This window comes from Heterocephalus glaber, unplaced genomic scaffold, assembly GCF_053883595.1.
Source record: "Heterocephalus glaber isolate CG9 unplaced genomic scaffold, H.glaber_assembly_v1.0 deba00001509, whole genome shotgun sequence".
NCBI classification, from domain to species: domain Eukaryota; kingdom Metazoa; phylum Chordata; class Mammalia; order Rodentia; family Bathyergidae; genus Heterocephalus; species Heterocephalus glaber.
Genome location: NW_028258325.1, coordinates 31,085,323 through 31,099,229, shown reverse-complemented (window position 1 = coordinate 31,099,229; position 13,907 = coordinate 31,085,323). Strand labels below are relative to the sequence as shown.

Below are 13,907 nucleotides of genomic sequence, written 5' to 3'. Positions count from 1 at the left end.
GTAACACAATCCTTCCTCTCCCTGCATCAAGCATGGAGTAAGGCCAGACATGCTTCTCCAAACACGTGTGCTAAGGCAAATTTCGTTCTTCTGACAATCAAGCATCCCTGCCAGGCCCTGGTGCAGTTCCATCACCCTTAGGAACAGAAGCCCATAGTGGAGACTGGGAGTGCATGAGGCAGGCAGAACACCGCCATCTCTACCCACTGCTCCTGGTCTGCCCTCAGCATTTACCCAGGGCTTATTCTGTCCCGGATGCTGTGCCTGGGACCCGGCTTGAAGCATACTCAGTCCTCACACAGCTCACATTCTCGTGGGTTCTTCAATCCTCAGGCTGCCAGTAAAAGTCTGGCTGGTCACATTCCAACCACATCAGTGTCTCACGTGGTCCTCACAGTGCTTGATGTTTTCAGTAAGGTGCCAATGGCAAGCCCCTCAGACAGGCATCTCACACAGCAGCCTGCCCCGCCCCACACCCAGGACCCCTGCCCTCCAGCTTGCCGCAGTCTCCAGTGATTTTAGTGTCCACTTGAGATTCATAAGCATTGAAGCTGAAGCAGACAAGTATCCAAACAGGCTTCTTTCAGACAGCACTGAGTAATATAACAAAGGAAATCAGCTGTGATGCCTGTGATGATGGGGGGAAAGGGCTGCTTCAGATGCGGCGGCAAGGAGGATAACTTCAAGGTACAAAGAAACAAAGAACCGAGTTGTGGCCAGCCTGCTGTCAACAGAGAAGAAAAATGCTTCCACAGGGAGGAACCAGCAAGGCACAGGGCCTACTGGAGGCTACAAAGAGCTTGCCCATTCTGGAGCAGCAAGACTGGCATGGCTGGAGAACAGGAAGGGATCACAGAGGGACAGTGAGTTTACACAGCACCGTGCGAGCCAGGGTGAGAATTGTGGATTTTGTTCCAAGAGTGAAGGGAAACCTTTGAAAGGAGTAATATGATGTTTTACACTGTCAAAAGATCAGCCTGCTATGTTGAAGAGCAAATTAACCAGGCAACAAAGGAAAACAGAAGCCACTGGGTGACAGTAAACAGGACCAGGATGGTGGCAGGCTCTGCATGTCACCTGAAGCACAAGCAAAGGGGTTTCTGAGGTGAGGATGAGATGGTGGTGGTGGATGGAGGGTGTCAAAAAAAGGGAGCAATCAAGGACCACGGCAAGGCTGTGGCTTGCTCTGACATTCGACAGCACTGGGGACAACTAGGGCAGGCCCTGGTTTTGGTCAAGAGATCAAGACTTGGATTTTTTGGGGGTTTTTTTGTACCGGGGGTCCAACTTGGGACCTTGTGCTTGAGAGGCAGGTGCCAGAACCACTGAGCTAAATCCCTGGCACAAGACTTGGATTTTTGTTGAATGTATTTTTCCTCAACCCAAATCCTCCAGAGTCCTCAACTCCTGGCCTCTCCCTAGACAAACAGTCCCCAAATCCCAAAATTCAAACTTTTTGTTTTGAGACAGGGTCTTGCTATGTAGCCCAAGCTGGCCTCAAACTCGGGGAAATCTTCTTGCCTCAGCCTCCCGAGTGTTGGGATTACAGGTATATGCTACCATGCTCAGCCCAAAATTCAAACTTTTGAAGAATTTATCCCTTATCAAAAGTATCCCTTCCACTTCCTACCTAATGCCTCCATCCTGATTGCAAACCTCTCTTGACCTTTATCACAGTCCACTGTAGCTATGAATAAACGAAACATGTCTTTATTTTCTCCCTCCAGCCAGCCTTGATGGCAGAGCCCACTTCACATTTATCATCCCTGTCCAGTGCTGTGCCGGTCAGGGTGGGTATGCACATAAGTGATGAGCTGAAGAGGGTTCCTCAAGCGGATGTACCCTTCGGAAAGGCAGGAGCCCCACCTCGAGATAACACTATTCCTTCACAAAATGTGAAGCTGATCCAGGTACCAAATGTGTGAGTCCTAGCCAACAGCGCCTTGCTAAGGAATGAGTTTCTGTGTTTCGAGTGCGGTTTCACCCACAGTTTGAGCCCCACTCATAGCTAGTTGTTAATGACACTGACCATCTTTTCCTTGTCCTCCAAAGTGTGGGGACTTTCTACTCATTTCACATCGGCTCCTCTGGGAAGCAGCCACAGTATTGTTCTCCATTTTGCAAAGAAGAAAATGGAAGGCCCAGAATGAAATCCATTCCATTTCCTTTCTGCTGGAGTTAGGAGCCTGGTCCCGGTGAAGACTCAGCTTACCCTGACCTCAATGCCCCGCTCTGTAACCAGAAGGTTCCCAACATCTCACCCTGCAAAGCTGCCGCCTTGTTCAGGGTGTTCCCAAGCTTCACCTCCATATTTACGAACTTCTCTGGGTGTCAGGGTGCACTGTCAAAAGGTCAAGTTCTCTCACTCCTCTACCACTCTCCTCAGTGCTAGATGAGGACAGACGCCACCTCTTGCGCCCAGGAGAGAAGCACCTTGCTCCTTGGTCCAGGAGGAGTCAGAACCAATAAGGGGAGATCAAGCTCTTAAGTAGCCAAGAATATGTTCAATGGGACAGAGACCATGAGAAAATCAGGGGACTCCTTCCGGAGGGTTTCCACCCAGGAGCACCTGGGAAGAAAGTGGTGGCAGTGGACACAGGTGGCAGGACCCTGCCTGAGCCAGTCACTTCTTTAGGGCACCCAGGCTCTTGAGGGCCTCCTGGGCCTGGGCCAGCTGTTGCTGTAGCCTCTGGTGGGTGCTGTCACTGGAAGCACACTTCAGCAGGGTCTACATCTCCTCCACCACTGCCTGGTGGGCCTAGGGTACTATGGAAGAGCTGCATGGCCCGGTCCCCGCAGGAGGCCAGCAAGTGGCCAGTGACATCAAAGGCCAAGTCAGCGATACACTCCCCATGGACCTGCTCAAAGCTCTCGTCCTTCTCGCCGTGCCGTGTGTTATAGAGGTGAATGCTGGTGCCACTGGCCAAGGCTAAGATGTGGGTGTCGGGGAGAGTGCCAGGTGGCACGGCATGGTACTCGCCTCTTGAAAGCAGCCTGTCCTCAGCAAATAGGGGTCCTGCTGCTTCTTGCATTCCACGTCAGTGTCCCACAGTTTCCATGTGCCATTCTTGGACACAGAGGCCATCTGCCAGGAGTCACTGGAGAAGGCGAAGCAGTGGACAGCTGCCGAGTGGCCCTTCAGTTCAAATGCTCACACAACCTCCTGGAATTCCCCCTTCTTCCCAAAGCAGACTTCCCAGACCTTCATATCCGGAGTGAAGCCACATGAGGCCACAAACCTGCTGCAAGGGGATATGGTAGTGTAGGTGTTGTTCATCCGGTTGGTGTTAATGGCAGACAACACCTGGCCTTTCAGATTCCAGATGAGGACAGTTTTGTCACTGGAGGCTGTCATGATGAACTTTCCTGTGTCAGCAATGCCAATGTTGATGACAGGAGCTTTGTGCTTTTTAGGGAAGTCCTCTGGGGTGGCTGTGAAGGTAAAGCCTCCATCTTCTCACCTGCTCATCTTGAAGACCTGGAGGGTGTCCCCATTGGCCAGCCAGACAATGAAGGCTCTGCAGTCAGGGCTGAAGTGCAAGGTGGTGTGGTCCAGCTCCACACTGGCTCCCATGCTTCGGTGCTCCCACTGCAGGAAATCCTTGGTGCTCCAGATGCAGACCGTGCAACTGTCTGCACAGGTGGCCAGATACTTGCCATTGCTGCTGAGGTCCATGCACAATATGTTCCCACTATGGCTCTGGGTGAAGGGTGGAGGAAGTGTGAACAGATAGCGAAGCCAAACCTGGAGCCCTGATGCTGGATGAGGGTGGGCTAGGCAGAGGAGGGATCAGACGGGACGGTTACTACTTCGGCCAGAGGTAGTGGGGTCTTCAGTGCTGCAGCCAAAAGGCAGTGGGTGAAGTTGTGTTGCTGAGGCTTCTCCTTGCGAATCCACTGCTGCTGTTTCTGCTTTTTAGATCCTGGCTTCTTGGGTCCATTTGTTTTTTGGGCAACAGGCTGGCTGCCCTTCTCCTCCTCCTCAGGACGTGGCCACCCCCGTGCAATCGCCACCGTCACCATCAGGGCAAACAGCCCGACCAAAAGGGACAGCACCATCACCTCCAACATCGCCAGGAGCTCCACAGTGGCTGTGCCGCTGCCACCTCAGCCCACCATGATGCCGGCGGACACAGGTCTCCGCACACGCAGGGGTGGGGCATGCTGGGGCGTCCCCACTACTTTGAATATAGACATATTCTCCATTGTAGTTATACATGTATTTCCAGGATGTAGGAAAGTACAGAGACTACTTGACAAATGCTTTGCCCACCACTGGCTCCAGCCAAGTATCAGGGGCTCTGGAACTCACGTCCACGGGAAGTGCCTCTCTGCTGGTCCCTACCTATGTGGCCTTGGCCAGGGATCATGCACTGCCCTCTCAGTTCCTTCACCTGCAGCCTGAACTCCCCCCTCCACCACCATCATGAGGCTTAAGAGAATTGGCACACGCTGAAACACTTAGAACACACCAGACACACAGGGAATGTCAGCTATCAGGATTACTGTCTGCACTCTCCTTCCTACTGCTAGTGGGGAACATTAGACATCATTGAAGACTGACTAGCAGCATCCCCATCAGAAAACCACTCTCCTGAATCTGATGTTTATGTATCAATTTGTACTTGCATTTTTATGTATATGAATCCATATGTTACATGTAGTTAATGACATGTACTGAACTTTAAATGAAGGTGGTGTGCTTTACAACTCATTCTGCAATTACTGTTCTTCTTCAGTGCTGGTTTTGAGATTTACCAATGTTGACAAATGTTCTTGGATTCACTCCCTTCAGACAGAGTGCAGTGTCTCACTATATAACCAATTTATCCATTTCCTGTTATTAAACATTTATTCCCTTTTTTACTCTTACAAAAGAGGCCTTGGTGGGCTCTCTCACCCAGAGCTCTTTTTGCATTCATGTGAAAGGTTTTGCAAGAAAAGTAATTAGAATGTCCTAATTATTGGGTTACTGGGACTATGAATCTTTAGCCACACCAGATATTCTCATCCAGCTTCTCTCCCTTAAACAGCATTAATTAAGTTCCAGTATCCATACACGAGCGTTTGCCTTTTCAGCGCATTGTCAAATCTTTCCCATTTTGCCCAATCTGATGGGTATAGGATATTCTCTTATTTCCCTTTTCTGATTCTCACTGCTATTCAGAATCTTTTAATTTTATTCAGTAATCTGCTCGATAATTCTAAGACTCGATAATTTTTTTTAAATAGAAAAATCCTAATTTGTCAATCAATATTGCACATTTCTCAAGGCAAAGAAAAGGTTATGATAAGAGCTACATTCACCTTCATCCAAGGACCCATGATTTCATTCCTATGAGCATTAGAACATGCATTCACATAACGACTACTAGCGATCATTCACCTTTGTGCTTCCCTAGTACTGAGCACGTGGACTCTGGACTTGCAACTTCTGATTGCCTAAGAGGGAGTGGATAAATGCTGGCTGCCAGGTAGGCCCATGAGGAACACATGCCGGAAGCAACAGAGACACACTCCGCAAATGCTGTACTAAGTGTAGATCACTGAGAGATAGGTGCTCTACAGTTGCGCATTAGTCCGGTACCATCATTTACCAAGAATAAGGGCCTGTCTGGACTCGAGGACGCCTCTGGGGTAAAGGGAGTTATCTACCAAGAACTCTGGCAGGGGGATGCCTGAACTCAGCCCCAGTTCACTGGCAAAGTTAAGTTGCTGTAGAACTGCTTTTGAAAGTTTTTTGCTGTTGTTGTTGTTGTTGTTTTTTGGTGCTGGAGATCGAACTCGGGTCCTTGAGCAGCAAGCGGCGAAACCACTGAGCTAAATCCCCAGCCCGCTTTTGAAAGTTTTCATAACACAAACAAATTGGACTGATAGTTTTGAGAAAGAAAATATTGGCTAAAAGTTTGAGGGAAGCAGTATCTGTTGGTAGATCCTACATAAAAGAAAAACTGCAAGGCAGATACAAGTAGAAATGATAAGCCCTCTAATACTTGCCACTCTCTCATGTACATATGTGCAGGAAGTTAACTATAACTCGACTTATGGGCCTTCACCCAAATTGATTCCTTTTCCACAAGATCTGAGGATTTGTTCAGTTTTTTCTAACTGATGAAAATCAACTCCTCTGACAGCTCTTAGCACTTTCAGCTGAAAAGCATATCCATGTCTCCACCGACTGGTGCAGGGCACTAAGGCAGAAGCTCACTGTCCTCTGTCCACTTTGGAAGGCAGTGGCCAGGAAAGCTTTGTCAAAGCCATGGGTCTCACCTGTTTAGGTCACATCACAATACATTTCCAGAAGCTACCAGAATGTTTAGGTGAAACAAAAGGCAATGAAACCCAAGTGGTTAAGTTATCTGACAGCAGAAAGTATGAGCAGAAACCAAATGGTGACTCTTAAGCTACATCCGACCCATCTCAGAGGAGCTGCTGCTCTGAAAATCCCACTGCTCAGAGTCCATCTGAGTATCCAGCTGGGGAGTCACCAACCACACCTGGGAGGGGGGGTGTCACAGTAATTTCTTTATAGATGCAGACATAAGCCTTCTGGACCACAGAATGCTTAGAAACCCCTAGTAGCAGTGGAGCGGACATTGCTCTCTTTTACATTAAAAAAATCTCTGATGTTTTGAAATTTAAAAAGTTTAAATATTTCTCCATTGGCCTGATCTATGCCCAATTCATAAAGATACTATCGTGATCCATAAAAATGAGTACTCGCTTAGGTCAAAACTTTCCACTTCCACAAATGCTCACAATGTGTAATACAAAACAACTTTTCATCCACCATAAATGCTTCATTCCTCTTCCTAGCAGTTACAAATTATTTCAAAATTATAAATTTCCTGTCAGAAGAAGTCCAACTAACTCAGAAAAAAGTCAGAACAAGGAAAAAGCTATCAGTAGCACAAATAGGGGGAAAGGGGTGAAAAAGGAACAGAAATAATCCCAGAAAATTTAAGACTGAATGAGCCCACCCACGTGTGCATGGGAGGGTGCAGAACCTAAACACTGATTCATGGCCAAGGCTGGGAGGGGAGGGACACCAGCAAACCAAGGCCAAAAGCAAGACACAAGTGATGCACTGGTGTCAGGGTCATTGCTATTCGGGCCCTGGGTAGGCCGGTAAGTGGTACACTTCTATTACCTCAGCACTTTCAGAGGTTGACGCAGGAAGATCACAAGACTGAGCCCAGCAAGTGAGATCCTATCTCAAAATAAACAAAAATGGCTGGGAATACAGCTCAGGGCAAAGAACCTGGGTTCAATTCCCAGCACTGCAGGGAAATACATACACATACATACAAACACATGCACGCACACACACACACACACACACAGATGTTGTACATGAGCTCTGAGAATTCAGAAAAGATGCAGAATTGCCAAAGCTAACCAGAAGCAGAGTTTCCACCTATGGGGAGAAGCTCAGCACTGAGCATAATGCGTCTTTTTCCTTTGGAATAAGCATTTCGAACAGGTTGAAGGAAAACAAGAGCCGCCCAGTTTTGGAAAACTAAGGAACCTGAACACTCTTCACTGATTTTCTGAAGTTAGCTTTAGCATATACACATGCATTAATGACAAACTGACTTACAGGGAGTCAAGAGCAAGTGGTCCCTGTGGCACTAGGTCTGCTGAACAAACTCAAATCCAGAAGGCAGAGACCTGCCTGTAGCCCCAGCTTCTGACACAGCACCCCACAAATAGCAAAGCTAACTCAAGTTCTGGACAGTAGAAGACAGGAGAGAGACAATAACAACATATAAGTCAGGCTTTCTAATGCTGTATTTAACTTGTCGGTAACATGATCCTACATTAACATAACATTTATATTTTAAAGAAATTCTTGTATTTTACATAATTTCAAAGACAACCATATAATGTCATTCTCATTTTTCACGGGAGAAAGGAGAGGTGACAGAGACTGGTTCTCTGCAAGTCACACAGCTCTTAGCTTAATTCTTGGTGCTCTGTGCCACATTTCCAATAAGAGCAATGGCTCCAACCATCTGTGATGTAGACAGACACTCTTTTCATCTTCTTCAACCACAATCTCAACACTCCTAAATTTTCCTTACCTGTGCAACAAATGAAAATAAAACACACAGAGAAAAAGAAGTTTCAGTGCTTCAGAAAGCCCTCAAATCTTTGTGCATATAGTGGGTGTCCTAGTAAAAAGTTTGAAGAGACAAAAGTGCCATACCTGCTTTATCTCTCCAATATGGATGTGTTCTTTTTGCTTTTCTTCATATATACATCTCAGAAAAGAAATAATCAGTTCGTTCTCTCGCTGCTCATTTCTTGGTCTCAATTTCTTTTAAAAATAAAGAATAAGCAATATTACATATCTTTTTAATTGTCAACAAAATTGCTAAAACACCTTTGGAAGTGCTACCAGCTTCCATCTACCAACTATAGTAGTGCCTTTCACCCAGTTCTCTCACTAGGGGGCACCAACAATCCTAACAGTGAAGACGATTTTTTTAAAAAGGAAACTGGAGCCAATGGGCTGAATTCATCTTTAATGTCCTTTTATCTAAAATAAATTTTTAACATCAGATGAAGACAGTTCAAACATTTAATAAACAGTTTTTAAAACAGAAGAATCAAAATCTATGTAAACATCCAGAGGTCAGGAGCCATACTAAGCACACATCATACTAGCTCTTACGGCTAGCAAACTGGTAAGGAAGAGCAACTGGGCTCAGGGTTGTGGTTTCACATGTCAGATGTGTTCATCAGGAAGGACTCTGTGGAATCCCCATGAGGCATGCATTTCAATACAAAATTTCACAGCTGGTTCCCCGCCCCCCCCCTTCCCTTCTGTCCGCCCACTTCCTCCCTCCTTTAAATCCTCTCTGTGCCTTTTAATTTTTTTGACAGGGCAGTGGCAAAGTACATTGGACTAGAAATCAAGACAAGTATGTTCTCACTGTTGACCAAAACCAGGTCATTTATCTCAGCTCTCTCCTCTGTTAAGATGAGGGTGTGCACAAATAAACTCCATAGTATCCTCCAGCTTCCAAACTTGCTAGATTTGAAATATCAGTCAGGGTCCATGTTTGTAAGGTCATCTAATTTAACACAGTATTTTGTCTGAATGTGAAGGAAACAGAACAAATTTCTCTGGAGACACACAAAGCATCTAGTCTATAAACTTCTGAAGTAACTGACAGCTACTCACTGCTGGGTCCTCTTCTTTCCTTAACTCTAAACTTCCAACCTGCCCTTTAACAGAGTTGGGCTGCAGCAAACAGGTCAACTGCTCAAGGTGACAACCACCTTCTCTGGCCAGGTGAGGAACAGTGGTATAACCCTTCACCTCACAAGCAGTACAAGCAAAGGAGCCCTAATCCAGAACCTCAGACAAGCCCTTCTCTTAGAGGATCGTTCAGAAAGCAAGCAGTTCCTGTTACTCAAGGAAAAAACAGTCTATGATTAGGAGGGTTTGTGTTCATTGAGGACTTCCTGCTCTTTTTCAAATGTTTTACAGTCGAGCAGACTTTCTCAACCTGAACTCTAGGCCATGGATCCTAATGTCAACAAGATTTCACGTCACAGGCAACACCTGAATATTTTTCTAGAGTGGATTTCCATTAGATCCTCAAAAAAGGAAAATGGTATTCAGATACTACAATTTCAACTTAAGGGATAGATCTCAAGAAGGTTATGGGTATTCTGAGTCTGGAGATCCACAAAACAATCAATAGGAACTCTCACTCATTCATTGCCAGTGAAAAGACAAAATGGTGCAGCCACTGTGGAAGACAGTTCGGCAGATTCTGACTCTTACCACAGGACCCAGCAATCCCTGGCATTTATCCAAATGAGCTGAAAACATATGTGCACACATAAACCTGCACACGGATATTTACAACAGCTTTATTCATAACTGTCAAAACATAGATGCAACTAAGATGTCCTTTTTTTTTTTTGGTACTGGGGATCAAACTCAGGACCTTGCGCTTGTGAGGCAGGCAGCGGCACCACTGAGCTAAATCCCCAGCCCCTAAGATGTCCTTCATAGGTGAATGGATAAACAAACTGTGGTACATCCACAGAATGGGATATTATTCAGCACTAAAAAGAAATGAACTACCATATCAAGTCACGAAAAGACATGAGGGAACTTTAAGTGCTTATTACTAAGTGAAAGAAGCCTACCTCAAAAAGCTACATACACTGTGATTTCAACTATTCTGCATGGTGGATACATTATTGTGCACTGTCCAAACCCCTACAAGGAACCTGAATGTAAACTCCAGACTCCCGAACATTAATGTAGCAAGTGTACAACGGTAGCTCATCAACTGTAACAAATGTATACTACTCTAAGTTGTTTCATTATCAATACAGGGAAAGTGTGGAGTAAAAAGCAGTGAAAGATACAAGGGACCTCCATTTTCCACCTAACTTTTCTGTAAACCTTAAACAACTGCTCAGAAGCTATGGGTGTAGCTCAGTGGTGAAGTGCTTGCCTAGCATGCACAAGGCCGTGGGTTTTATCCCCAGCACCAAAACAAACACATAAACAAACAAACAAAACAACTTTTTAAAAAAATGGAGTGGTGAGGTGGGGGGAGTCCAAGGAAGCTAACAGGAATTCAGGCCTTGGAGCCTCTACAAAAGCAGCACCTACAGGTTGACCCATTCTTTCCTCTCCTGTGTTTTTAAACCTTGGGGAACGTTCACAGGAAATATGGTTTGTTTGGAAAAATTCTTCATGATTGTTTATTTCATGCAGCAAGCATGCGGTATGGAGGAGTGCTAATACATGGTCCCTCAAGATATACATGAAAGAAACTATTCACAGAGGCAGCAAATGAGCTGACAGCACAGTACATCACCCCAGCTGGCACCCATTAAAAGTTGAGGCCACAAACCAGAGTCTGCACACCCAGAGCTCATTATACAACAGGATGTCACTAAAGTGGCAAAATGCATGTCTGTGGTGTTGTAAGGCCAGGAAAGTTTTCCTCAAAATAATTCTGCAACATAATGAGAGGCTACTCCCCAACTCAGCTGGGTGACTTTACCATCAACAGTGGCAAATCTTTATTTCTTAAAATTGACTTAGTTTTATAAACATTTGTTAATCAGAGAGACAAATCCAAGGAAAATAATGGTAAATCGAGGTGTAGCATCACGTTGTAGTCAAAAATGAACTTGTCTATTCAAAATGATGTCACAAGTCAGGACGGCATTCACAGGAGGCAATGATGAGGTAGGCTTCCTCACACCAACCAGAAAGCCCCTATTAATCTTGGTACTGGCTGCACAGGTATCCCCACCTTGTGAGAACTTACTGACCTAGGCTCGGAATGGTGGTGTATGCCAGTAATTCCAGATCTCTGAGGGTGAGGCAGGAGGGTCAAAAATTCAAGCCCAATCTGGGCAAGGGGCAATTACTGACTTAACTAGACCCTGATTCAAAAAAAAATAAAAATTTCAGTCCCCAGTACTGAAAAGAAAAAAAAAAAATCATTGAACTGATTTGTATACTTTTCTGTAGGTATAATTCAATTTTTTAAATTCCAAGACAACTAAATGCCTTCCAAAGGGAACAGAAACAATTTTGTCATTTTTTTTAACCTAATTTCTATAAGGGGCTCCTAAAGTGTTGTAAAGGCAACTGAAAAATAAATTTACAGCATTGATGATGAATATCAAAAGGCTGAAAGTCGATGGTGTTCCCAGGAAACTACTTAAAAAGACAATGCCCACTTGCCTACTATATTCTGATTATCTTTTTTTTTTTGGTACCGAGATCGAACTGAGGACCTTGCACTTGTGAGGCAGGCAGTGGCACCACTGAGCTAAATCCCCAGCCCTCTGATTATCTTTTTTTTAAAAAAAAAACTCTAACCAGGTCTTACATAAGGATAATTTCTAAACCATGGAACCAAGTTGATACATAGTTTTTACAAAGTGAAAAAAAGGACCTTCGGAGCACTAATCCTTATCTTGTGAAAAATCATGCTATTTAATGAATTACTAATGTCTACTGGGTATTAATCTACTTGATTTATCTGTTCAGGATTTCATTAAGTTATTACCTGAAATACACTCATTCTGATTAGTAGACTCAGACTTTAAAACTTATTTTTAAACTAGCTTTATTTCAGCTTGAGAGCGGCTCTTTGTGACAAGGATGACAGCATGGGTTTGCGCCCTGGGCCAGCCGGGGAGCAGTGGGAGAGGAGAGTAAGACCCCACCAGGTCATCTGCATACACGTACGCCCAGCGAGGTGCGCATGGCAATTACACACTTCCAACAGTGCACAAACGAAAGGAGGCTCTGCAGGGCCACGAGTCCTCTTATGAGGAGAGGGCTGAACAGGGCCACATGCCTGCCCCGCACCGTGTTCTTAGGAGCTCAGGTCAGTGATCTTGTCCTGCACCATTCGCAGCTACTACTGATTTCCTTTTGCCTATGGCTCTGTGTGTATTGTAATTTTTTCTCTTTTTTTTGCATTAAACATTCATTTACGAAAACACTGACTATGGTTATGTTTTCATAATTATTTAAGTACTCATGTACCATTAATTTTAACAGCAATTACATTTGCCTTAGGGGAGTTTTTCAGAAACAAATTACCCTCTAAGAAAGACTGCAAAGAAAAACATTTACCATTCTATTATAAGAGGACTCATAAAACAGCAAGCCATGTTTTTATGGCCTCTTTAAAATGTGTGGTTTTCAAATACATTAGCAGACACAGCTACCTAAAAAGAAACTGGTAGCCTGATTTAAAAAAATATCTTAGTAAAACCAAGATTAGGGCTGGGATTTAGCTTAGTGGTGCTGCCGCCTGCCTCCCAAGCACAAGGTCCCAAGTTCGATCCCCAGTACTAAAACAACCAAAAAAAATAATAAAAAAAAAAACCCCAAGATTGGTTATTGAGGAAATAATTCAGCAGATCTATCAATGAACCATTAGAAGATCAGTGTCCAACATGAATCATTCAAGAAAGAGGCAACTTATGATGAACAGCAAAGTATATACTAGGTTTTCAAAGTCAATGAACAATATTACTTCTTTCTCAGTTCAAAGAAAATACAAACAAAACAGAGATGTCTAGAACAAAACATTGAGCCCTGGGATATTAACTGCTTTTGTTTTAAGCAAATTTTGTCATCTGCTTTTTTCTAAAGTTTCATTGCCATGTGTGTTAAGTGTCTTAAAACCTCCATGGAAGAGACAGACTCTCAGAATCCTATCTATGAGAACTCTTCCTTGCGGCAAACTGTCTGCTGTGTGCCTATACTGAGCCACCTCGCTGCTCCAGGAAAGTTGCACAGCGCTGTCTAAATGACAGTGCAAAACCACATTAGGGAAGGGGTGCATCACTATGCTTGCCAGGAAGACACTCTCCTCAGTGACTCAACAGCTCCACACCAGGAAGCGGATCCGCACCTGGCACTCTGCCTTTGATTGTAAATGCATTAACAATCAGAAGCAACGTGCCCACTCCTGATCCCAAGTCTAAGAGGTCAGAGATCTTTAAGGAACCTTTGAGAAAAGGCAAGGCACTGAGTGAACTGATTCAGAAAATAAGAGAACATAAAATCAATTGAAAATTGTGAAAAATACTCCCTTGTCCAGTGATGAACCTTTTAGAGCTTCGATGAAAACAGCCTGCTGTGCCCCACACTGCGCAGGTCTGCCACCACTGCTCTAGTCCATATGTGAAACTTTTTAAATCCTCCTGTGCTTTCTTTCTACAAGTACAAATGCACAAGAACAAAGGAATGAGAGAAGTACTCTAACACAAGTGTAAAGACAAAAGGATAATCCTTTAATTTTTTTACACAAACAGAAAACAGATCTTGGGCCTCTCGTTAGTCTTTTCCCAGTGAGGGGGCAGAGGGAACTCAATCCTCAAGCTGCGAGCCTTGT

General features: G+C 44.6%; 1 protein-coding gene and 1 pseudogene across 6 annotated transcripts in view; both read right to left on the bottom strand.

Moving 5' to 3' along the window:
* The window catches only part of Tbc1d1 (TBC1 domain family member 1), a 234,372-nt gene that overhangs the window by 83,324 nt on the left and 137,141 nt on the right, over positions 1 to 13,907 (bottom strand). For all 6 annotated transcript variants that reach the window (XM_004867684.4, XM_004867686.4, XM_004867687.4 and 3 more), the window contains one exon: positions 8,210 to 8,320. In XM_004867684.4, the coding sequence (XP_004867741.1) occupies positions 8,210 to 8,320 (111 nt within the window). The remainder of the gene's footprint in view (positions 1 to 8,209; positions 8,321 to 13,907) is intronic.
* On the bottom strand, positions 1,202 to 4,106 carry LOC147825103 (transducin beta-like protein 2; annotated as a pseudogene).